We start from the raw sequence: 22,892 nt of genomic DNA on the forward strand, positions 1-22,892 counted from the left end.
GTCTGATGCCCCACTCCTTACTCTATACGTGCTCCATTATCTGCCTGTGTCCCTGTCTGCCTGTGTCCCTGTCTGCTGTGTCCCTGTCTGCTGTGTCCCTGTCTGCCTGCCATTGCTTGCGCTTTGCTAAACTGTAGTGTAATGGCACAGTGAAACTCTGCATGCCTCTCTTGTACTGTATATAAGTGAAATCCAGCCAGCCAGCTAGTGTTCATGGAAGGACACAGTGCACTAGAGTTACAGTCTCTCTCTTGTGTTAGGCAGCCCAACCCAACCACAGATACTGGATTTGCATTTGTGGACTGACCCTTCACACAGAGAGAGCCCGACCAGACAGAGACATGTCTGCGGTCCTACCACAGTGACTGACCCCTCAAACGACCAGGAACACAGACATCTGTAGCCTCAACCACAGAATTACTGATACTTCAGGAACCACAATTACCATCCTCCCTCCTCCTTGATAACCCATATGGCTAACATGCCCACATGCATCCTCTAACATCCCTCTGGATTGGGATTAACCTCACTCAGCCTAACGATTAGTTCCTTGTATCTATTTGGCGGTTAACATGTTGTGTGTGTGTTATGTTTATACCCTCCCACATCACATCTTATCCCTCCTTTTCTCTTTTTCTCTCGCTCGCCTACTTCTTTTTCCTGTCAGCCTTTCTGATGTACTGCCTCCAGCCATCTCCCTCCCTCTCTGACTCGACCTCTTATTTTACATGCCCATATCTAGTCCGTTTCTCGTCTCTATTCTTTAGCCCTTATTGTGCTCTCTTACTAAAAGTAAGTCTTTGTTTTTTTTCCCAGGCCTCTTATCCTCTCCTATCTCCTCTATTTCTCTTCCAGCTTCAACTGAACTATGTCTGGTGTCTGTCTCTGTCTCACGTTCATTTGAGTCAGTAACCTCACTTTGTTCATTCTGTTAATCCTCCTAGTCTTAACAAAGACAAATCCCCCCTTTTCTCTGCAGAGATAAATCTTCAAATCTACTTCTTCTTCTGCACTCATCTTTCCCACAGCACCCATTCCTAATCCCACTTCCTCTCCCTCCATTTCTACCGTACACCTGCACTGTTTTTCCTCTCTCTCTTCCTCTTGTCATTTTCCAGTGTGTAACCTGTAATTAGTGTTGTCTGTCTATGTGTCTTGACTTGTGTCACCTGCTACAGCTCAGCATGTCTCCTGCTCAACAGACTGTTACAACATATTGTCTAGGAACACTGTCTCCAACACCCAGTCCTCCCCCACCCTGTCCTCTCTCTTTTACTCTTTTGTTCATTAATTGTGTTGATTTTTGTGGCTGTTTTGCAAATATCACACTGCTACATGCTTGTAGTGACTAAGGTTTGGAACTAAGTGTGCATGTATGCGTGTGTGTGTATGCGTGTGTGTGTGTAAGTCACTAACATTCCCATGTTACTCCCAAGTCTGGGGACATTATCAGTCACATTCAGATCTGGACTCTGGATAGTTCAGCCCTGACACAAGACCTTGCAGCCTCAGTTGTGGTGGGAAGCCATCACAGACCTGAGGCTGGCTCTTTGTCTTCAGAAGCAGGATTCTCCTAGTGCTCCGTTGGCCTCTCTCTCACTGTCCGTCCTGACTGTGTCTCTGTCCCCCCCCCCCCTCCAGCAGGAGCCTGGGTAAACCTGGGAGCCAGACCCCAGATGAGGCAGGCCGCCTCGGGAACTCCTCCGTCACAGACCTGGCCAACTCTGTCACCTCCAGCGACATTCACATGGTGAGAAAACCTGCACCCTCCCTCCCTGTCTGTCTGTCTGTCTGTGTTAATGATTGTTCATCTGTACTCCTCTCTGCATGTCTATGGGTTTTCCCACCGCCACCCACTTGTAGCATGACAAAACATGCTAATTACATGACATTTCCCAACCCAGCTTGGCTATCACAATGGAGAAACTCAGTAGAATATGCTTTATTCAGCAAAAGCTGGTAATTACGCTGAGAACACAGTGCTGTGAGTGCTGGGTGGACAGGGCGCGGGTGGGGGATGGGCCTGTGTTATTATGTGGGTTGCACGTCTGCGTTATGGAGGTCCCGATGATGCTTAATGAGGATACTTTCACTTTGAGGGGGAGCCAACAGGGCCTGTCAGTTGGATCAGACCTGCAGTTGGCCACGGTCTCTTTCCATCTCTGGTCTCTCACTATGTGGGTCGAAGACTTTCACTAGGCCTAGTTAATAACTGTAACTTTTAGTTTTTTATCACTGAGGCACATTTTATTTATTTTTTATTTTGGGGGGGGGGGGGGGTCATTGTGATACTACCTATGGAGGAGTTTAGGAGTTTTATGTGCGTTTACAAAGGTGAGCGAATTTCATTAATCCCGGTACCCAGAATCAAATCTTGTGTGAGCTGGCCAGCTACGTCAGTCTGCCACAAGAGATTGGGGTGTGAACATATTATGTTAATAATATGATTAACCTAGTGTTCTGACACTCACATGGTCTGGGGGTGGAGAGATGTGTATAGTGTAGGTGGGCTCAGTATGTGGTTGTATTTTGTGGAGGTTCTGTATCTATCTGGTTTATGGCGAAGCGATTGGGCAAAAAGTATAAATAAAATGATGAAAAAACAGATTGACCCTGAAAAATGTTGACAACTGTAGGTGGGACAGATTTCAGGAGAGAGCTGTCTGAAAGCCAGTGTGTGCATTCATGCGTCCATGTGTGTATGTCTGTGTGCGCATGTGTGTGTTTATGAAAGACAGACAGACATCAGACACCTAGACAGTGAAGGAGGAGAGATGATCAGATTTAGAACGGGGAGGCAGAGCAACAGCGAGATGTGTGGGAGAGAATACAGAATGTGAGATTAAATTCCAGGAACTGCACCTTGGGCCAAGCCTCTGGTCCCCCTCTATCAGATAGTAGCCTTTTAACTGGATTTCCTTCCCTCCCTCGGGGCCCAGCTCCAGTTAGGCAAGGGGTCTCTCTACTCACAGAATATCTCCTGCCTCTCATCTCCAGATATACCTTCTCTCCCATTGCTCCCTCCCTTATCGCTTAGTAAAGCCCAGACATATGACATAACATTATCTGAACGTTAGGCTAGCATGATGGCGGCATTGCACGTGAGTTCCAGTGCTGTTTGACTGCCCCCTTGTGGATGGGAAATAAAGCTCCTTGTTCACCTTGGGTGTCCATGTCCCTGAGTGTTTCATCTGTGTGTTCCATGCTGGGAAAGGGTGGGGGTAGTGGGATGAGGGTTGTTGAGTGTACATAGGGAGAATCTCAATTGCATACTCCTCTCTCTTTCCTCCCCTCTGACCTTCTCCTCCAATGCGTTTTGAGTAGGAGTCGAGGAGAGAGGACACAAGGAGTATGCAATTGCGATTCTACCATCGTATAGACTGGATAAATATTACATTTCTCTGCTGCTGTTCTCTCCCAGCTCTCTCCGGGCTCAGAAGAGGACACAGAAGGGCCTGTGGTTGAGAAGCTGGGCCGGATCCAGTTCAGTGTGGGCTACAGCTTCCAGGACTCCACCCTGACCGTCAAGATCCTCACGGGCCAGGAGCTTCCCGCCAAGGACTTCTCTGGCACCTCAGACCCCTTCGTCAAACTCTACCTGCTGCCTGACAAGAAGCACAAGCTGGAGACTAAGGTCAAGAGGAAGAACCTCAACCCTCGCTGGAACGAGACCTTCCTGTTTGAAGGTCAGACTGTGAAATCACCCTGCAAACAGAGTCTGCATACCTAATGGTGCCCTATTCCATATATAGTGCACTACTTTTGTCCACAGCCCTATGGGCCCTGGTCAAAAGTAGTGCACTACATAGGGAATAGGATGCCATTTGGGACACACATATACTCTAGCGGGGTGGCAGGTAGTCTAGTGGTTAGAGTGTTGGGCCAGTAACCAAAAGGTTGCTGGATTGAATCCCTGAGCTGACAAGGTAAAAATCTGTCGTTCTGCCCCTGAACAAGGCAGTTAACCCACTGTTCCCCGGTAGGCCATCATTGTAAATAAACATTTGTTCTTAACTGACTTGCCTAGTTAAATAAAGGTTCAATAAAAAACCATTTAAAAAGCTACAGTACAACTACTGCACATTATAAAAAACACATCTATACACATAACTAGACTTTATGGCTATTGGTTATCCTGTATGAAGTCTTAAAGAGTACTCCTTAAATCTCTGTGCAGCACATATCAGCCTCTTATCTGTCTGTATATGTATCTGTCTGTTCCCCCCAGGGTTCCCCTATGAGAAGGTGATCCAGAGGACCCTCTATATGCAGGTGCTGGATTACGATCGCTTCAGCAGGAACGACCCCATCGGGGAGGTGTCCATCCCCCTTAACAAGGTGGACCTGGGCAACCAGCAGACCTACTGGAAGGAGCTGAAGCCCTGCAGTGACGGCAGCGTGAGTAATGTACACACACAGACAACGACAGTTGCAGAGGGACAGGGGAGGAGGGGAGATGAGGGGGAAGGAGAGGAGAGAGGGAACAAGGAGAAGGAGGGATGACTGGGAGACAGAAGGGGGTGGAGGAGATGGTGGGAGAGAGAGGGTTGGTGAGTGGTGATGTCATTGTGTTTCTCAGGGGAGTCGAGGAGACCTGCTGGTGTCACTGTGCTACAACCCTCAAGCCAACACCATCACTGTGACCATCATCAAAGCCCGCAACCTCAAAGCCATGGACATTGGAGGCACCTCCGGTACAGTACATACAGTACTCATACAGTGTCATCACCTGTTTCCTGTGCTACAGTCTGTCTACCTTAACATGTGTCAATGTGGTTTCAGTATCTCTCCATTCATACGGCATCCCAAATGGAACCCTATTCCCTATATAGTGCACTACTTTCTATGAGCCCTGGTCAAAATAAGTGTACTGTATAGGGATAGGGTGCCATTTGGGATGCTGCCTCTGTGTTTAAGTGATGTGTCTCCCCCATCAGATCCCTATGTGAAGCTGTGGCTGATGCACAAGGACAAGCGTGTGGAGAAGAAGAAGACGGTGACAATGAAGTGCTGTCTGAACCCCGTGTTCAACGAGTCCTTCCCCTTCGACGTCCCCGCCCACGTGCTCCGAGAGACCACCATCATCATCACCGTCATGGACAAGGACAAGCTCAGCCGCAACGACGTCATCGGCAAGGTACCGCCCCCTCGTAACGCCCAGACCACCAGCCACGTACATCACCAGTCCACACTGACCCCTGCTGGCACACACTGACACACACACACACACACACACACACACACAACACACACAATGACCCTGCTCTCACACACACTAACACAAAGACACATTAACAGTCACTGTCTCAAGATTGCTCTTACATACTGACACAGTGAGATTGATATTCATTGATTGTGTGGTTTGTTTGTGGCACACAGAGGCACTATCCTACTGACTTTCTGACACACTGTAACCCTCATACAGGCTTCCTTACTATGGATCCACTGTCTGATAGTGACCCCTCAGTAAACCAAGCTCGGCTCATCACAGGCGCTGGCCCTTTCACCCACAGTCTAATCACCACCAGTAAAACACAGCTGCGGCTTGCTTGGGAGCCTCCATCTCTGTGTCTAAACATAAGTCTCATTCTCACACAAATCTTTCCCCCTGTTTCCCCTGCTCTGAAAATTGCTGAGAGTAAAACAGCTGTTTCATCTTAATGACTCCTCAGCTCCCGATATGAATTAAGTTCAGATTAGGGTGATTGGCAAGCTTTATGGTGACAGCAGGGACACTCCAGACTTCAGAGAGTTTAATTTATCTCTCTCTGTTTTGCCATGTTTGAGTATGAGTAATATCGATCTCTGTGATGTCAGATATCCTGCTTACATCATCCATCTCACCCCCCCTCGCTCTCTTTCACTCTCTCTCTCTCCTCCTGCCCTCCTCCCCTATCCCCTTCTTTTCCTCTCTTTCTTCCCACCCTCCCTCTCTCTCAGATCTATCTCTCGTGGAAGAGTGGTCCGGCGGAGGTGAAGCACTGGAAGGACATGATGGGTAAACCTCGTAATGCCGTGCAGCAGTGGCATGCCCTCAAGGCCTGATACTGTAGGTCCAGTCACATCCACCCAGACCATCCCAGTCCCCTGCCCTGCTCTCCCACCCTATCGTTATGCACAAGGCTGACTCGCTGCAGAACATGGGTACAAATAGCCATCCAACGCATCCACCCAACGCATCCACTCTCTCCTCCTGCCTGTCCTCTCTCAGATCCCCAGTGAACTTCTCCTTCCTCTACTCCCCTCTGTTAAGCCGGGTCCTTTCTGAGTCTTGTTGCTTTTAAGTCATACTTTCCTCTCAACCGTTGTTTTTTCTCCTTGGTCCACCTTTACTCTGTTTTACTCTGGAGCAGTACACTCTGCCAGCCCTAGGGTGAGCCTCAGCAACCAACAAAAACAGGTTCAAATAGACCATATAAGAATCCTGCGTAAGGAGCTGGTGAAGGGCCTGTCTTCCAGGAAACATTATATCTGTGACTGTGTGACAGACTGACCTACAAGCCAGTGACCTGGGCCAGGAATCCAGTTCCACCATTCATCCTGTGTCTCTCCATCGTTCTCCTGTGGCAGTGAAGGGAGGCGTCTTTTCTCCCTAATCACTGCTCTCTCTGTCATCAGAAGCAATCTGGTTAGCTGTTCATTATTGTTTTTTTGCTTCCCATGTTGACCCATTGTTTCGTTCTCTTCTGCAAACACACAGAGAATACAACAGGAAGGATCGATAGAGAGAGAGAGGTAAACCATTGGAATAGAAGAGGGACGGACTGTCTGGATGATAATGGAATTAGACGTGACACTGTCACTCCACCCCATTCATCATCTCTGATCTCTTTCTCTGGCACCACTGTAGTGATTCTTCCCTGGCTGGACCCCCTTGTTGTCTGTGCGTTCTGTGGGTGATGTGCTGTAACTCTAAATGAAGTTCTAGATCAAAAAAGGAGAAAATGACTGATCATTTACACTGGTCCATGGGGGAAATGTAAAAAGACGTTCCTATTTTCTGGAGAGAAAAAATTATAATAATGACAGAAAAAGAGTAAAGTCATCAATGTTGTGTTTTTTGTTTGTTTTTAAAAAGCCTAAAGAGACCAATCAAAATGTTCTTCCAGAGACAGTAAATAGAAGCAAAAAGACAGCTATTATTGCGTCGTAATCTCTCTCTGTGTGTGTGTGTGTGTGTGTGTGTGTGCCAGCAAAAGTTAGCGTGTGAATACGAGTGCAAGTGTGAGTGCAAGTGTGTGAAAGTATTGGGCTTGCACTGCTATCAAATGAATAACGACAATATTACTGATAATAATGATGACAATAATAATCATCAGTATTCTACTGGATATGTTTGAAGACTTGGAGAGGTCACAGCAGCTAAGCAGTGACAGAGAGAGAGAGGGGTACAGTCTGTAGGGTAGTGCCTGCTGCCTGGTGTGGAACAGTAAACAGAGGAGGAACTTGACATGAACCACCAGTCTTCATCTGAGCTGCTTTCTCTCAATTGCATCATCCACTGCAGATAACCATAAATAAATGCACCTCCCCCTACCAAGTCAGTTTTGTTTCCAATGGAGCACTAAGCCAATTGATCTTGTCCCCATCAAGGTTGTTAACGTTACCTGTTTGTCTCTGTCAGTCATTTTGTGTAATTCTGCCTGTCTGTTGGAATCTGTGTCTGTTACGTCACTTAGTCTGTAAGTCATTTAGTCAACATCTTATTCATTAGTGTGCATGTTACAGAACACATTGTTATAAGAATGTTAGTAGATAAATGTTTAGGGTCTTAGTGGAGGGCTGTTCCATTACTGGCCAAACCCCCTCTGCTCTGTCCTGCTCCTGATGTTAGATAGTTAGGGTGTTAGTGGGTCTTCAGGACCACGGCTGTTACAAAGCAAACCCCCTCTGTTCTGTCCTGCTTCAGGACCAGGCTGTTCCATTACTGGCCAGACCCCCTCTGCTCTGTACTGCTCCTGATGTCATCCTGGTGTGACCTGTTCCAAGCTTAAGTCTCTCTCTCATCACACAATGGGCTGAAGGATAGCTACAAGAGTAATAATATCAACTAAACCTATTTTCTGTTTACATTTGACTGTTTATTTGTGTCTACTGGATATGTGTGTGTGTTTGCAATGTGTGTATGAGTGTGTCAACATCTGACTGTTAGTTTGTATTTACCGTGTATGTATGTGTGCTCGGTGTTCGCTTTTGCCATTTTCATTTTCTTAATATGGAATCTGTTTTTTTGGCTGTTTTTATTCTGTATAAAGTAATTTAGATGTTCAGTTAATTATTTATGTTGCCGCTGATCGCTAAGGAGGAGACGCTAATGATTACTGGGATGTTGGAACGTGACTAAGGGCATGTGTCTACTTTCTATTTGTTGGGGTTTATGGGTTGGTTGGGGAGGGGCGATAGACATGTTCGAGAGTCTGAGTGAAGAGAGAAGGAAAGAGAAGGGAGAGGGGAGCTCATTACATCTGACAATACCACATACAGCATATTCTATTCTAGCCCTCTTCTGTTGGGCAGAGGGACTGTTCACTCAGGCCTGTGTGCATCAGGGGCCTTGTGTTCTGGTTTATCATTTAATAGGTGGCTTACAGAACCACAACACGCTGTCCCTCCGCTCTAGTTCTGGCCCAACACACTGTCCCTCCGCTCTAGTTCTGGTCCAACACACTGTCCCTCCGCTCTAGGTCTGGCCCAACACGCTGTCCCTCCGCTCTAGGTCTGGCCCAACACGCTGTCCCTCCGCTCTAGGTCTGGCCCAACACGCTGTCCCTCCGCTCTAGGTCTGGCCCAACACGCTGTCTCTCCGCTCTAGGTCTGGCCCAACACACTGTCCCTCCGCTCTAGGTCTGGCCCAACACGCTGTCCCTCCGCTCTAGGTCTGGCCCAACACGCTGTCCCTCCGCTCTAGGTCTGGCCCAACACACTGAGACTAAGACAGGCGAGGTCTCCAGACGTCAGTGCTGACGTACTTTAAAACCCCACTGTGACACACATGCTTTTTGGCACAAGGTGCTCTTAAACAACACCCCTCCCCCTCTCCTCCATATGCTCTCACTCCCCAAGTGTCACAGAGAAAAGGTGAGACAGACAATGATCATCACCTCATTTGCATCACTGCAATCTCTCCAGGCAGAGCAGAACATAGCAGAGCACCTACCTGCTCCTAAAATAACTGGGAACAGAGTCACTTCCCTGCCTCATACTGAGCACACAAGCAAACGATACATCATTATGTATCAGACGCAGCATTAAATTGAAAAGATCAGCCAGAATAGGAAACACAGATAAAATGGCACGATTCAGGTTAAAATGTATTATTTGTCTGAAAATAGGTCCAGAAGCCAGGTATGGTCCGTTTGCCTCTGAGGCATTGAGCTGGGATTCTTAGTAGAGTCCTTCCTTGGCCCTAGAAAAGCCCAGTAACAATTCAAAACACAGATCTAAATAAATCTGAAAACTGATCAGTGTTCACTCAGATTGAAATCACCCTAAATGTCTGATTATGGCTCGCGACACAGATATTGGTGGAGATACGAGGAGGATTGTCCAAAACAGGCCAGGATTTTGTGACATTGTATAAAGGATAAATGAAAATTGTGTATGTAAAAACTCATCAGTGTTCATTGGGGATGTTGATATCTGTATGTCCTTGACATCCCTTTGTCCCATCTCTTGCTCTCTTCTGTTCTCTCTTTAGTCACACATCTGTGGGGTGCACAATCTTATATATCAACCATTTATTTTTTTGAAATCTGTACAGTGTATAAATATAGAAATGTGTACATAAAAAGAAGAAACTTCTAAAATTGTTTTTGTTGTTTTTCTAAATCTGATTTACTGTGGTATTTCATAGTGGCTTGTGGCTTTCTCTCCCTATTTGATTTCCACCAGAGGAACTTAGTAAGGTTTCCAACTGTTCCCACTGGCTAGTACTAGTTGAAACAGTAGTTCTGTTGCAGTAAAAACACTGTTGTGAAGAATCAAGTCTGAAACTCACCTGCAAATCTGGCCTTCAACTTGAACATCAAACTCAGTTCTTAGAGGAATGATACATACACTGGTTTTCTGTCAAAGCAAGCTGCCTTGCTTTGACAATTACTGTAGATGTAGTTTACCTTCATATTTTCACAGCTATGCATTTCAGAACTTGGTAGCTAATCTAATGAGTAACAACATGATAGAGGTCAGTTTGGACTCATACAGGAGTATGTTTTCACTATTTTTGACAGGCTGTAAAAGTGGTTTCTAAGTGCTGGTTTACACACAGTTGTATTATTTTGTCCTTTTCTCAAGTGTTTAAAAAACACACCACAACCCACACACATTGCTTCCCACACAGTTCATTCCTAATGCTCACACACTGTCGTTACAACCAGAACAGAATAGACCTTCAGTATTTTACAATTCCACTTCCTACATACATCTGCCCTACTCCCTCCTGTGAGCTTCTTTTTAATACATTTTATTTTCAATAGTTAATTTAAACTATTGATCTTTGACATGTGGTTATTTTTGAGTCAACTACAGAAACCCTGTTAACTCTGAGCATGAAGGAGAGGGGATGTGTGCATGTTCGTGTTAAGTATTCTAAACCTGTGCACAACAGAAGTTTTTCCTGACCACATGACCTGGCAGGAAAATTGGCCCTGAATACAGGTTATTAGTAGTAGAATGGTGAAACTACTACAGTATTTTCTCTCTGTTGTACAGCTCCCTTCCTGCAGGCTTCTCTCAAGTACAGAGAGAATGAGAAGACATGTTGAGGAGAGGGAGAGAGAGAGTGAAGAAAGAGAGAGGGGTACAATTTTAATTCCAGGGGAGCAGAGATTGGCGGTAGTGTAGAGCGGAGGATAAAACTAAGAGCTGTCACAACACAGAGACACAGCGCTACAAGAAGACAGGAACACGTCGGCTTGGAGATGGGGAGAGTGGGCGGCTGTGGGCGACAAACAGATCCACACTCCAAACAAGCTTAACGGGAATGGAAAAACATGAACTGTGCAGCACATGAAAGCCTGATAGGTAGAATTCACAGGTGAGGTGTATCATTTAATAGTGAGAGAACAGGGCTAAATTACATTATAGTCATTTAGCAGACGCTCTTATCCAGAGCAATTACAGTAGTGAGTGAGTACATTTTTGTAATGGTCCCCAATGGGAATTGAACCCAAAACCCTGCTGTGAAGGCACCATACTCTACCAACTGAGCCACATGGGACCATTGTTAAGTGAGGAAATGGAAACGGGACCATTGCCATGTGAGCAAAGGAAAGTGCACATTGAGTTTGTTTGATTAAAGTCACACCCACATGATCTAAGTTTATTTCATGCAGTACAGGAAACGATATGTTCAGATACACATGTACAGACGCTCCTACTGAACATGCAGTACAGGAAACGATATGTTCAGATACACATGTACAGACGCTCCTACAGAACATGCAGTACAGGAAACGATATGTTCAGATACACATGTACAGACGCTCCTACAGAACATGCAGTACAGGAAACGATATGTTCAGATACACATGTACAGACGCTCCTACAGAACATGCAGTACAGGAAACGATATGTTCAGATACACACGTACAGACGCTCCTACTGAACATGCAGTACAGGAAACGATATGTTCAGATACACATGTACAGACGCTCCTACTGAACATGCAGTACAGGAAACGATATGTTCAGATACACATGTACAGACGCTCCTACAGAACATGCAGTACAGGAAACGATATGTTCAGATACACATGTACAGACGCTCCTACAGAACATGCAGTACAGGAAACTATATGTTCAGATACACATGTACAGACGCTCCTACAGAACATGCAGTACAGGAAACGATATGTTCAGATACACGTCCTACAGAATGTGCGCTCTGAACATCCACATCAGACAACTGTTTCTCAGCAGGTTTCTAATTTTTTCAGATTAAAACCTAATTAAGACAAACAATTAAGAAGTAAGATGATAAAGAAATCAATTGAAGAAATATAAAAATACAAACTTGTCACAGGCCAATACATCTTTGACACTAGTGGTGTTGGAAATAATGACACCCGGATGAGTGGCCGAACACAAAGATATACAGACAGACTGAACGTCAGTCAGGTAAATAGCCGAACACTGACAGAGACAGATATAAAAAAAAGGACAGACAGACAGAGGTCAGAAGAAGATGTGTCCAGTCCATGTCTCTGAAGTGGGACAGATGGCAGGAAAGTCACAGAGATGACACAGAGATGACACAGAGATGACACAGAGGGGGACTCTGCTGACATCACAGTGTGCTATTTAAAGACACACACCCAGCATCTCCACCTCACCCTGTCCATGCAGGAGCTGTATGTAAAATTACACCCAGCATCTCCACCTCACCCTGTCCATGCAGGAGTTGTATGTAAAATTACACCCAGCATCTCCACCTCACCCTGTCCATGCAGGAGCTGTATGTAAAATTACACCCAGCATCTCCACCTCACCCTGTCCATGCAGGAGCTGTATGTAAAATTACACCCAGCATCTCCACCTCACCCTGTCCATGCAGGAGTTGTACGTAAAATTACTGTGTATGGCAATTTAATCTATGATCAATTGTGTGCAAATCACTTTAAGATTTACGCCAAACGAGGAAGTAGCCTGGGTACAGACTATTGAAGTGCAAATTGTGTCTGTGCTGGTGAGCTGAGACTGTTCCCTGTAATCGCCTGCGTGTCCAGCACAATGGTTCTGGTGACTTCGTCTCATTTCTGTTCGAATTCTCTGCACCTCCCTGTTTGTCTCTCAGAGAAACTCCTACCACTGTCAACACAAGTCACTGTGGTAGCAGGGGGACAAAGAAACACTGTTTATGTGTAAATTGCAAATACAATCTGCAATTTAAGAACTATTTGACGCGCATACTCACACTCACCAGCATGCAGATTCCGTCCCTCTCCTCGCCCCTACCTGGGCTCGAACCAGCGATCCTCCGCGCACATCGTCGAGTTACAGTCGAAGCATCATTACCCATCGCTCCACAAAATCCGCAGTCCTTGCAGAGCAAGGGAAACAACAACTTCAAGGCCTCAGAGCGAGTGACGTCACTGATTGAAATACTATTAGCGCGCACCCGCTAACTTGCCATTTCACACCGGTTACACGCACCCAGTGCAAACATACACACACACTCGCACAAACATTATGCACAGCAGGTGCACCCACTCTCATTATAGCCAGGTAATCATACGTTTACTCATTCAGGGTGAAAGGAGAGAATTACCTATTAATTTATGCAGCTATCTAGCTACATTATGAATCATCTTAGCCTGAGTTACTGAGCTGAAAGCTAATTACAGACATCAAGGACAGCATGATTGTCCATAGCTTGCCAGTGCAACCCACAATAACCTTATATAATTTAACTATTAACTGTTTTGGTGCCTGCCTCTCTGCATTTAAGAGTGAGTATTGAGCTTCATGTTTTAGAATCTGCATTCCCAGTATGTTACGTTAGACCTGTGATTAGCAGTGATGTTCAATTGAGGTGCAAAAAGGGAATGAAACAGTAGTTTTGCTTCCCCCTGGTGTCCATGCACTGACACTTCAACCCACCCAAGCACCTTGGTCGTATTCACTAGAAACCAAACATGAACAGGGTGGATGAAATGCCAAAGGGGAAATGCTCACTAACAAGGATATAAACAAATGTGTGAACAACATTTGAGAGAAATAAGCTTTTTGTGCATATGGAACATTTCTGTGATCTTTTATTTCAGCTCATGGAACCAACACATTATTTTCATTCTGTGTTGAAGGTCTTATGAATAAGGCCAGTGATAGAAATATGCGTGTAGTGCAATGGCTTGATGCAGGAATTGTCCTTGTCTAAGAGGGTTTCTCTGGTAAATGAGAACCATTAGCATTCTCTGAGGGTGTTTTCATACTTGGTCCCTTCCAGACAATATTTTTCCCCCGCTAAATTTTTTTGTGCAGTGTGATTGTGTGAACAATCCAAAAGAACTCAGACCACCAAAGAAAGAACCGAACAGAACTTAGACCATCGCGAGAGGTGGACTGAGTTCTGTTCGAACCGGACCATGAATTCCACGGTCCTGTTCCCATTTTTAGGGCAATGTGAACACAACGATCCCCAGAATCGCTTGTCATTATTCCCGCACCACACAGTAGACTACTGCAACACTGTGTTCACTGCAATTGCCCCCCACATTGGTGCCACAAATGAGATAAAATGGTAATGTTCAGTTTCGCGGGGGAAAAAACGTGTGCCGTTTAAGGATATTGATTAGCAAGGATGTACAGAAATGCCAAAATATGCGTGGAGTTTTTAGTTCAGATAATTGTTTGCAATATGTGATCTATAGGCTAAGATAACTTCATGCGCTGTTTATTCGACCGTGGGGTTTGAATAGTGTGAGAAGACGGCAACATAATTTGGTAAAAATCGCAACATGAGGTACAAAATCGATTCTAGCTCTTAAAGGGGCAGTAGCCTACAATGGGTGTAAAAGGGAAAAGTGGGATACCTGGTCAGTTGTCCAACTGAATGTATTCAACTGAAATATGTCTTCCGCTTTTTAACCCAACCCCTCCATCAGAGCTGCCTTAATCGAAATTCACGTCCTCAGCGCCCAGGCAACAGTTCTATTACAGCATTATTTAATCTGCAGTTATTCTGTTACCAATAATATTTAGATGTTAATCTTCTGATCACAATTATGTCTAATTTTTAACTAAATGCAATCTATTAGCTTCCAAAATGTACATAGGTATATGGTATATATTGTTGTCCAATAACACATTCTGATGGAATGTCTTGTCCTGCACCCACAGTGCATTGAATGAATGTTGGAAAAAGATATTGGTTCCTTTCTAAACATAGCAATATGAATGCAAAGAAGACTGACAACAAAATAGGTGAAGTGAACTGGCAAAAAAAGTTGAGTCCTTATTCAAAGGCAAGGGCAGTGTGAATACAAAGAGAACTGAGATCTTTTGCTTCTTCTTTTTTACCCCAGAGTTCACTTTAAAGAGGACTATATGTGAAAACACCCTGAGAGGGATGTGTCAGCCCAGGCTTCACTGCCTCCCCTTGTCCAGGTATTCCAGGTTGGGTGTGTCCAGCGTCTGTTCCTGATCCCTGTTCTTAGTGAACTCCTTCAGTAGGTCCATGATTTCACCTGTGCACACATCAGGTACAGGCTGGGCTTCTGTTGAGATGAGGGAATGACAACACACATTCAGTTAACTTCAACAGACATCTCATATAGAATGGGCAAATTGGCTCACCATAATGCTAAGAAAGTCAAGCAGATCAGCTTGAAAATAAGAGTAGATGTCCCAGTTGATGCTAGGATCATTGATCAGTCTGTCATACTGTCTTAACTGGTGCTCGCTCATTGTATTAAGACTATTTGATTGGGATGTGCAAGTGTATGGTTTTGAGATGTGTCCAAGACTCAGATACACATATTGTAAGTTGCACACTATAATTAAATCATGCCTCTGCTACTGACCACAAATATGCTGCCTGACCTTAAACCTGATGGTTTATAAATTCCTTATATCTCTATTGTGGGCTCTATCACAGTATGAGCTTTGCTCAGGATTAAATAGAAGACTAAAATCAATACTAAAATATATATAGTATGATCAGTGGTCCACTCACCTGAGAAATATGCAATTCTCTAGCATGCCCCTCTTTCGGCTTTGGAAGAGCAGGTGCCGTCTCTTGATGTCCATGGTCTCGCCATCCTTCTCTGTCCAGGGGGGCAGGGGGATCTCAATTAGGTCACCCCTAGAGTCATCAGGTGCCTCTCCTTTGTAACCCCGTGTAGTTACTAGTTCTGCCACAGCTGGTCTCCATGATGCCTGGCATACCCCACTTACCAGCTGGACAAGATAAACAACATCATTACCAACAACTGGACTGACTGTACACAACAACATGGATATTTAATGCTAGAAAAGTAGCTTACAATGACTGACTTGTGAGTACCCTACAGGACAGACTGGCAAAGATCATAGGCTAGGCTAATTCAGATGACAGTCCAATAGAAGAGTACCTTCGTCCTTGAGCATAATTTTACATAGCTAGCTACCACTATGCATTAATTGGACTGCTGCCCTTCCATTAGCTACAAAACATGAGGTTGGTTGCACAAGTGTACCTTCATATCCTACACAACTTTACAATTCTGTTTGAAAAGAGAGAGCAGAAAATTACTTTCAAACTCACTAGGTTTATGGGCTAACTTTAGTTAGCTTCAGTCAGAATAGACAGCATTTCTAGCCCACTAGCTTGCCAGTCTTAACATTTTCTAGCTAAGTTAGATAACTAATGTCATCGATCTAGCTAGCTAGTTAACGTTAGCTACTACATCCAATCGACTGTCCTAACAAGTTTCAATGCCACATGCCCAAGTACAGTGGAATATCTTTCTTGCAAACTCAAAGCCCAACAATGCAATAATCAAAAACAATGTTGCTAAAACTAGAAGAAAAAAAACGAGAAATAAGAAGAAATATGAAGAACACAGTAAGTAAGCATACTATACCAGGTCGCAGTTGTTAATGAGAACTTGTTCTCAACTAGCTTACCTGGTTAAATAAAGGTGAAATAAAACATTTAACAAAAACTATATACCGGGTCAGTTCCAATACCATATTTACAATGTGCAGAGAAGCCGGAGTGATGGAGGTAGATATGTATAGGGGTAAATTGACAAGGCATCAGAAGCAGCAGATTGTATGCGAGTGTGCGTGTAGAGCCAGTATAAATGTATGTGCATATTATGTGTGAATGAGCAAATGACGGTGTGTGTAGACCCATGTACGTGTGAATAGAGAAAGTACAAAAGTTTTAAAAAAATACAACGTAAATGAGGATACACGGTTAATAGTCCGTGTAGCCTAACGTTTATATTCCAAATACAACTCACTCTTTTAGCAACGAAAGCAGACAGCATTGTGTCTTTCTTATTTATGACTGCTGAATCCTGATGTGACTGTTCTTGTTGACTCGAGAGCAGGTGGTGTCCCAAAATGCACAAGTCCCTGCTAGCCAAAGACAGTCACATAATAACAGGGGGACACAGCAGGAAATGTCCGCTCCAGTTTAGGGAAATAATTGGCGCCATATTGGTAAGGGAAATTATTACTTCTTCCGAATGGTTCCTGAAATGCATGTTAAACAATAATAAGTGTATCAACATGTCTCACATTTACATTATATATTCACGTATGTAACAACATATATTATTTAGCTGATAGCTAAATAATGTTTACGGAACCTCGTAATATCATGCCTGTTTTACACGGGAGATATTTGAGATGCACTCTTCGATTCCGCTTCTGTTCTGATGTAGCGGCAACAAGCTAGCTGAGTGTTTATCTGAATGTTATCAGTTTTTGCATGTGGACTTCCATAACAATTATATCACATTTTGAAAGTATAATATTTGTTTACTTTTTAATCAGGGTTGGTAATTTATTTGTTTGCCTTTGGTATTCCGTCCACGCCAGCTTCCCTGCAATGGGAGGGAATGCGAGGTGATGCTAGTTAGCCATTTCGCTAACGTTCGCTACCTCGCTAGTTATTTAAACAATATTGAGGCGCTAACTGGGTAACGTTAGCCAGCTGGACTAGCTACATCAATAAAACATAGACGCACGGAAAGGTGCAAAATATGCACCTTTAGTTATTTCCTTGCGTTTATTGTCAAGTGTCGATTACTGAGAGAAAACGTTGCCACAGGCTGCAGTGCCAACCCAGGACTCGGGATGGCGGCTAAAGCGGCCGATGGTGGTGGTACAACTGACCTCATAGACATCTACGACGAGAAGTTCAGTCAAAACAACGGGGAGGTGAGACGGGCCGAGAGAGATTATGAAAAGAGCTGTAGTTGTGAGAAGCTGAAAGTGAATGCAGAAGATTCTTGAAGTGGGAACTAAAATAACTTGTTGGATGAGGTCTGATTTTAGCATGACCAGCATGTCAACATCTTACATTAATTAATGTCAAAAGTCATACTATTCCATTTCTTGTCCTTGATATCAACAATACAAATGTGGAGGTTATTGTTCTCTTGTAGTTTGTCAGATTTTTCAGGGATGGTCATTGTGAGTGATAAACTAGGCATTGAGGGATTATACCTGTCTTCTGTACATTTTCTCTCTCTATAGGATGGAGATTTTGCAACGACAGCAGAGGCAAGTGATCTTTACGATGACGTGCTCACTGGCTCTGTGAGCCAGGAAAGGAAATTCTCAGAAGATGCTATCCCTCTCAGCAAGGACCAGCCAACGAAAGAGGAGAGCAAACCAGCAATAATGTACACTTACAGTGGGGTGTGGAACAAGAGACTGGCTGTATATGTGGGCAACTTCTCCTGGGTGAGTCTCCCACCACCACCATTACCTTCAATCCAGTTTGCTAATCTATTAGCCTATGTTCTGTAATGAGATACAGCCATCTAGGCCTATTACCTTTCTGTCCCTATTCTTAATTTTTACTCATCTTCTCCCTCTTCCTCTCCTTTGTACTCCTTTACCTCTCTCATCAGTGGACCTCTGACAAAGACCTTATTAACGTGGCTCGCACCTTGGGTGTGAAGGACATTGTGGAGATCAAATTTGCTGAGAACAGAGCTAATGGCCAGTCCAGAGGGTGAGAGTTAGGCCTATCCACTGGGCATCATTCTAATCTAATGTGATCTATTTCTTCACTGTTTATTAACTGGGTGTTTCGTCATTTCATGACTGGGTCTGGCCATGGTGTTCTAGGGAGACCTGGAGACAGACACCTATTGAGTCAAATTAGTCTTCAAATAAATATGATGCTCCAGTAGCTAAGCTAAATACAGATCTTACAGATGACTACCAACGTTTTATTATTTATTATCTGTGCATGATCCAGAGCCAAAGTGTTGTCTCCAGACCCTGAAGAACTGGACAAGGCTGCTCTGGTGGTCTACTGATGGCTAGTCGATTATGTTGTGAAGGCCTTTCAAAGCTCTGGAATAGCCTTTCTATCCAGCTGGTAACAAAGTATACTAGCTGATATTTGTCTTTTATCTCTATAGATACGCTGAGGTAGTGGTGGCCACAGAAGAGTCATTGCAGAGGTTGCTGGAGACTTTGCCAAATTGTAATGTTAATGGAGAAAAGGTGGACTGCCGCTTTGCCACACGCCAGAATCTTGCCGTGTTTGAAGCCCAGGCTAATAAACGTAAGCACACATCTACTTACAGCAAATAAATAGGTACTCAAGTCTTTCTCGGAAGCGATATCCAATGCTGCCATAGAAACAAAATCAAACTGTCCCTCCTCCTTTTCCATAGGTGTCCCCCAGCGCTCTAACTCAAAGGAGTCGTCAGATACTGGAGACAAAAACGCCTCCGTCTCCCCTCCTGTGCTCAACCAGAACCACTCCACTGTCCCTCACACTATCCACCCCCAACACATTCACAACAAACCTCCCCCTCTGTCAGTCCCATACTTTAGGCTGCCTCCTCCTCTTTTCCCTCACCTTCCCCCACACATCCCTCCTCCCCCCATGCCCCACCTTTTCCCTCCACCACCTCTACGTCTCCCCAGCCATCCTCCTCCCTCCCTGCATCTCAACCCTGCCTTCTTTCCTCCAGCACAACACGACAACTACAGTCAACAACATAACACATCGTACAACCGGCACAAGTGAGCTCTTCCACTGTACTTTATATTCTGGAATGATTTCGTATTAATTGGTAAACATGTCTATCACAAGTTGTATGGATATGTATGCATGTATGCTGATGATGAGCAAGGGAGTGTCTCTTTCTCTAGCAGCAGGGACAGTGAAGCGCCCACACCCCAAATGCCAGAGGGAGAGTTTGATGAGCTGATGAACAGAAACCGAGCAATCGCCAGCAGCGCCATCACCAAGGCTGTGTCTGGAGCTACTGCTGGTTAGACTCTCACTGAAAAATGCCTACAGTAGACACTCAAATACAGATTCATGATGATAGATCTAGACTAGAGACCCAAAGACATTGACATGTGCAGTACACAATGCAGATCATGGTCATCTTAAATCCTGTTGTTGTAATAAACTCTGTAACCTCGTCTCATTTAGGAGACATGCCCCTGGCCATTGAGACCCTTTTGACTGCCATTGCTGTCATCAAGCAGTCAAGAGTGTATGGAGACGAGCGCTGTCGAGCGCTGGTCACCTCTCTGAAAGACTGCCTCTTCTCCATCGAGAGCAAGTCTTATGGCTCCAGGTCAGTGCTGGAAAAATTGTTTCGACCTCATGGACAGTTCTTTCATCACAAATGGATATTGTAATGTGGCCTCACTCCTAACTTGTTCTCTTTGTAGGAAAAGACACCGCTCCCGTGACAGAGAACACCGTTCCCGAGATAGAGAGCGGGACAGGGAAAGAGAACGGGACAGAGGCAGAGGAAGGGAAGAAAGGGAAGAGTCCTACAGCCAGGAATGGGAGGCTGCAGGAATGTCCCGCCGGCACCGAGAACGCTCCCTAAGTGGGGAGAGAGATGGGAGAGACCGGGAGCGTGTTCGGGAACGAGATAGACATAGGGAGCACCGCGAGCGGCACCGCTAGGTAAGCTCTCTGACCCTGTCGTATCTCCAACACGTCTCCCCTCTAATTCTGTAATCTACAGACTACCACCACTTACTCACACCACCGCCTCTAATTGCCAAGCACCTGTTTTCAGTCAACCCTTTGTATTTACACACTCCTGACAGAACTTTTGTATTTTTTTCCCCCAGGACATTCTAGGTGGTCTTTGTCCCTGTCAGGCTGAATAGGAGGGTAGGCAGGACTTTATTTCTGCACCAAGCTGCTGAAAAGTCTGGGATAATGGATGAACTGATGGTGAGACAAAATGAATGTCCATAGCCCCCTGTTCACATTTCCCTGTTACTCAGCAGCCACCAAGCATTTTACCTTATCATAATCTTCTGATCTCAGCCATCACCAACCCCCTCTTAGTGTTACTGTCTTTGTAATTTTATTTTTTTATTATAAATTGACGGTTTCAGGGTCGTGGCTGCAACTTATATTGTTTGCCACACCGGCATGCACAAAGCAGAGGTACATTTTTTTATATGTTGAACTGTGCAGTGGTTTTTTTTCTCTTCCCCCTTCTTTTGTATCAAATTTGAACCAATTAAAAAAGGCTGTTAAAATGAATTGGAACAAGTGTATTTATTGCAAAAAGGGATTGTTTCACAAGAGGACCATGCTGCTTAAAGGGGTTGGCCTCCCGTCTTGTTTATTTACACAATAATGTAAATTACATGGCAAGTGGCTGTAGCCAACAACAAAAATGTACAATTCAAACCAGGTGTGAAAATAGTCTCTTGAGGATGTCAATCCATCAGGGTGCACTGCCTCCCTGGCTGTCAGCCAGGGCTTGTCCATAAATAAGCCAGATGATTCTTGTGGTTGTTGTATCCATCATTTCTCCAGGGGTGCATAATTCAGCAACTTCTCAATAAGGTCTACATGGGCCAGCAGCATCCTCCGACAGCAATACCTCTTCAGACCAAGAGCATCAAGGGCATCACTGCCAACCAAACAAAAGGGAGCAGACAAGAGAGTTTGTTTATCAGCTATTAAAAATATCAGATGAAATAAATTAGCACTACAATATATTTTCATAAAGGGTTTCATCTTAGGGAAATAAATGTAAACGATGACCACAACAAACAGGTGTCTCACCCTTCAGTGTATTCAGCTTGTAGGAGGCCAAGGTATGCCTCCCATTTATTACCAACGATTTTCCCACAGGTGAAGCACCGGACCGGGATAATCATTTTGATTACTTTCGACTGGGGCCCTGAAAATAAATTAGCAACAGAAATACGAAAAATGTATGCACTCTGCTGTAAATTGCTCTGATTAAGAGCGTCTGCTAAATGACATAAAACATGTAGTTAATGTTAGGCTAGCCAGCCAACGGCAGAATTGTGGCTTGAAGAAAAAGGTAACTATTCAATGATAAATGCGTAACTGAACGAAACCGCATAGCCTATCAATTTTGTAGATAACTTGACAGCTATGGTTTACTGACGCTCAGTCTTAGCGTGGACATGTAAACCGGCGTGCTAGCTAACGTTACACAGTACTTGCTAGCGCACACATTTTCAAACACGTTGCATATAGCTAGCTAGTTAACAAAAAAGTGTTAGCATAAAACAGCCATGTTTACCAATGTGTTTTATATCATGGCTAAATAGACTCATACAATAAAGTAGATATCGACTCACTGTAAAGTAGATGTTCTGCAGTAACCCTTGCAAACAGACAAGAACGCACACAGGAAGAACATGTAGCTAATGCGCGTCGCTCCTCCCTCAATACTGGGGCATGTTCAGGGGCTGCAACGTTACAGGGGGTTCTAGAAAGGTTTGATCGAATTGAATGCGCTGCGCCTCATTCATAACTCCATTTACCTCTCATTCATAGCTCCATTTACCTTAACATGTTGATGTTTTCATGGTACACATTCGATTTTCCGAAGATATTAGGGCTCTGTTTAGAATATGACTCTCCCCTCAGTTTTCTATTTTGGACTAGTCCAATACTAGATTCACACGAGTCACATCTGGAACTGGTTACTGTATCTCTTTGAGAATTCAGATTTTTTTCAACAGCACGGTGTTTAGAAACCTTATTGGCCAGCATGGTAACATTTAAAAGCCCCTGGATATATCCTATTTCTTCTTTATGGCTTCTACAATTTGTCTCCTTTTCATGACCGCTAACATGTGAGTGGTGGACATAATACAGCCTATAGGCAGTCAGTCCTATTCATATCAGTGATGATGGAGGAAAGGAAACAATGAAAGGAGTACATCATTCTCAACACAATGAACCCT

General features: G+C 44.4%; 3 protein-coding genes and 1 non-coding gene across 6 annotated transcripts in view; 2 read left to right on the top strand and 2 right to left on the bottom strand.

Moving 5' to 3' along the window:
- The window catches only part of LOC106562326 (synaptotagmin-7), a 106,889-nt gene extending 97,089 nt beyond the window's left edge, over positions 1-9,800 (top strand). For both annotated transcript variants that reach the window (XM_082957830.1, XM_082957829.1), the window contains 6 exons: positions 1,642-1,750; positions 3,422-3,686; positions 4,229-4,398; positions 4,580-4,694; positions 4,938-5,137; positions 5,941-9,800. In XM_082957830.1, the coding sequence (XP_082813956.1) occupies positions 1,642-1,750; positions 3,422-3,686; positions 4,229-4,398; positions 4,580-4,694; positions 4,938-5,137; positions 5,941-6,045 (964 nt within the window). In that variant the 3' untranslated portion in view covers positions 6,046-9,800. The remainder of the gene's footprint in view (positions 1-1,641; positions 1,751-3,421; positions 3,687-4,228; positions 4,399-4,579; positions 4,695-4,937; positions 5,138-5,940) is intronic.
- A 3,935-nt stretch (positions 9,801-13,735) lies between these two features.
- Positions 13,736-17,102, bottom strand: LOC106562323 (uncharacterized). Its single transcript, XR_006757536.2, has 3 exons — positions 16,946-17,102; positions 15,673-15,896; positions 13,736-15,214 (listed from the first exon to the last, which is right to left on the bottom strand). It is a non-coding gene; the product is annotated as an uncharacterized LOC106562323 (transcript).
- A 62-nt stretch (positions 17,103-17,164) lies between these two features.
- On the top strand, positions 17,165-21,201 carry LOC106562322 (cleavage and polyadenylation specificity factor subunit 7). 2 transcript variants are annotated; one of them, XM_014127126.3, is made up of 9 exons: positions 17,165-17,870; positions 18,189-18,398; positions 18,569-18,672; positions 19,088-19,233; positions 19,346-19,700; positions 19,830-19,951; positions 20,119-20,266; positions 20,364-20,607; positions 20,778-21,201. In XM_014127126.3, the coding sequence occupies exons 1-8, from the start codon at positions 17,787-17,789 to the stop codon at positions 20,605-20,607; spliced, it is 1,413 nt and encodes a 470-aa protein (XP_013982601.1). In that variant the 5' UTR covers positions 17,165-17,786; the 3' UTR covers positions 20,778-21,201. The 2 variants fall into 2 exon arrangements, with proteins under 2 accessions (XP_013982601.1, XP_013982602.1); XM_014127127.3 differs by having other exon boundaries at positions 19,833-19,951.
- On the bottom strand, positions 21,198-22,398 carry LOC106562324 (DNA-directed RNA polymerases I, II, and III subunit RPABC5). The gene is made up of 3 exons (XM_014127129.2): positions 22,281-22,398; positions 21,733-21,850; positions 21,198-21,577 (listed from the first exon to the last, which is right to left on the bottom strand). Exons 2-3 carry the CDS (start codon positions 21,825-21,827, stop codon positions 21,469-21,471), a joined length of 204 nt encoding a protein of 67 aa, XP_013982604.1. The 5' UTR covers positions 21,828-21,850; positions 22,281-22,398; the 3' UTR covers positions 21,198-21,468.
- Between the last annotated feature and the right edge of the window lie 494 nt (positions 22,399-22,892).

Source organism: Salmo salar, chromosome 11, assembly GCF_965601325.2.
Source record: "Salmo salar chromosome 11, fSalSal1, whole genome shotgun sequence".
Lineage (NCBI taxonomy): Eukaryota > Metazoa > Chordata > Actinopteri > Salmoniformes > Salmonidae > Salmo > Salmo salar.

Excerpts from the sequence above, each read along its gene's own strand:
- LOC106562322 (XM_014127126.3), top strand. The coding sequence starts at position 17,787 with ATGGCGGCTAAAGCGGCCGATGGTGGTGGTACAACTGACCTCATAGAC. Across the intron at positions 18,399-18,568 it reads ATGTGGGCAACTTCTCCTGG|TGGACCTCTGACAAAGACCT; the intron begins GTGAGTCTCCCA and ends CTCTCTCATCAG. Across the intron at positions 19,952-20,118 it reads TGTGTCTGGAGCTACTGCTG|GAGACATGCCCCTGGCCATT; the intron begins GTTAGACTCTCA and ends CGTCTCATTTAG.
- LOC106562324 (XM_014127129.2), bottom strand. The coding sequence starts at position 21,827 with ATGATTATCCCGGTCCGGTGCTTCACCTGTGGGAAAATCGTTGGTAAT. Across the intron at positions 21,578-21,732 it reads CAAGCTGAATACACTGAAGG|TGATGCCCTTGATGCTCTTG; the intron begins GTGAGACACCTG and ends TTTGGTTGGCAG.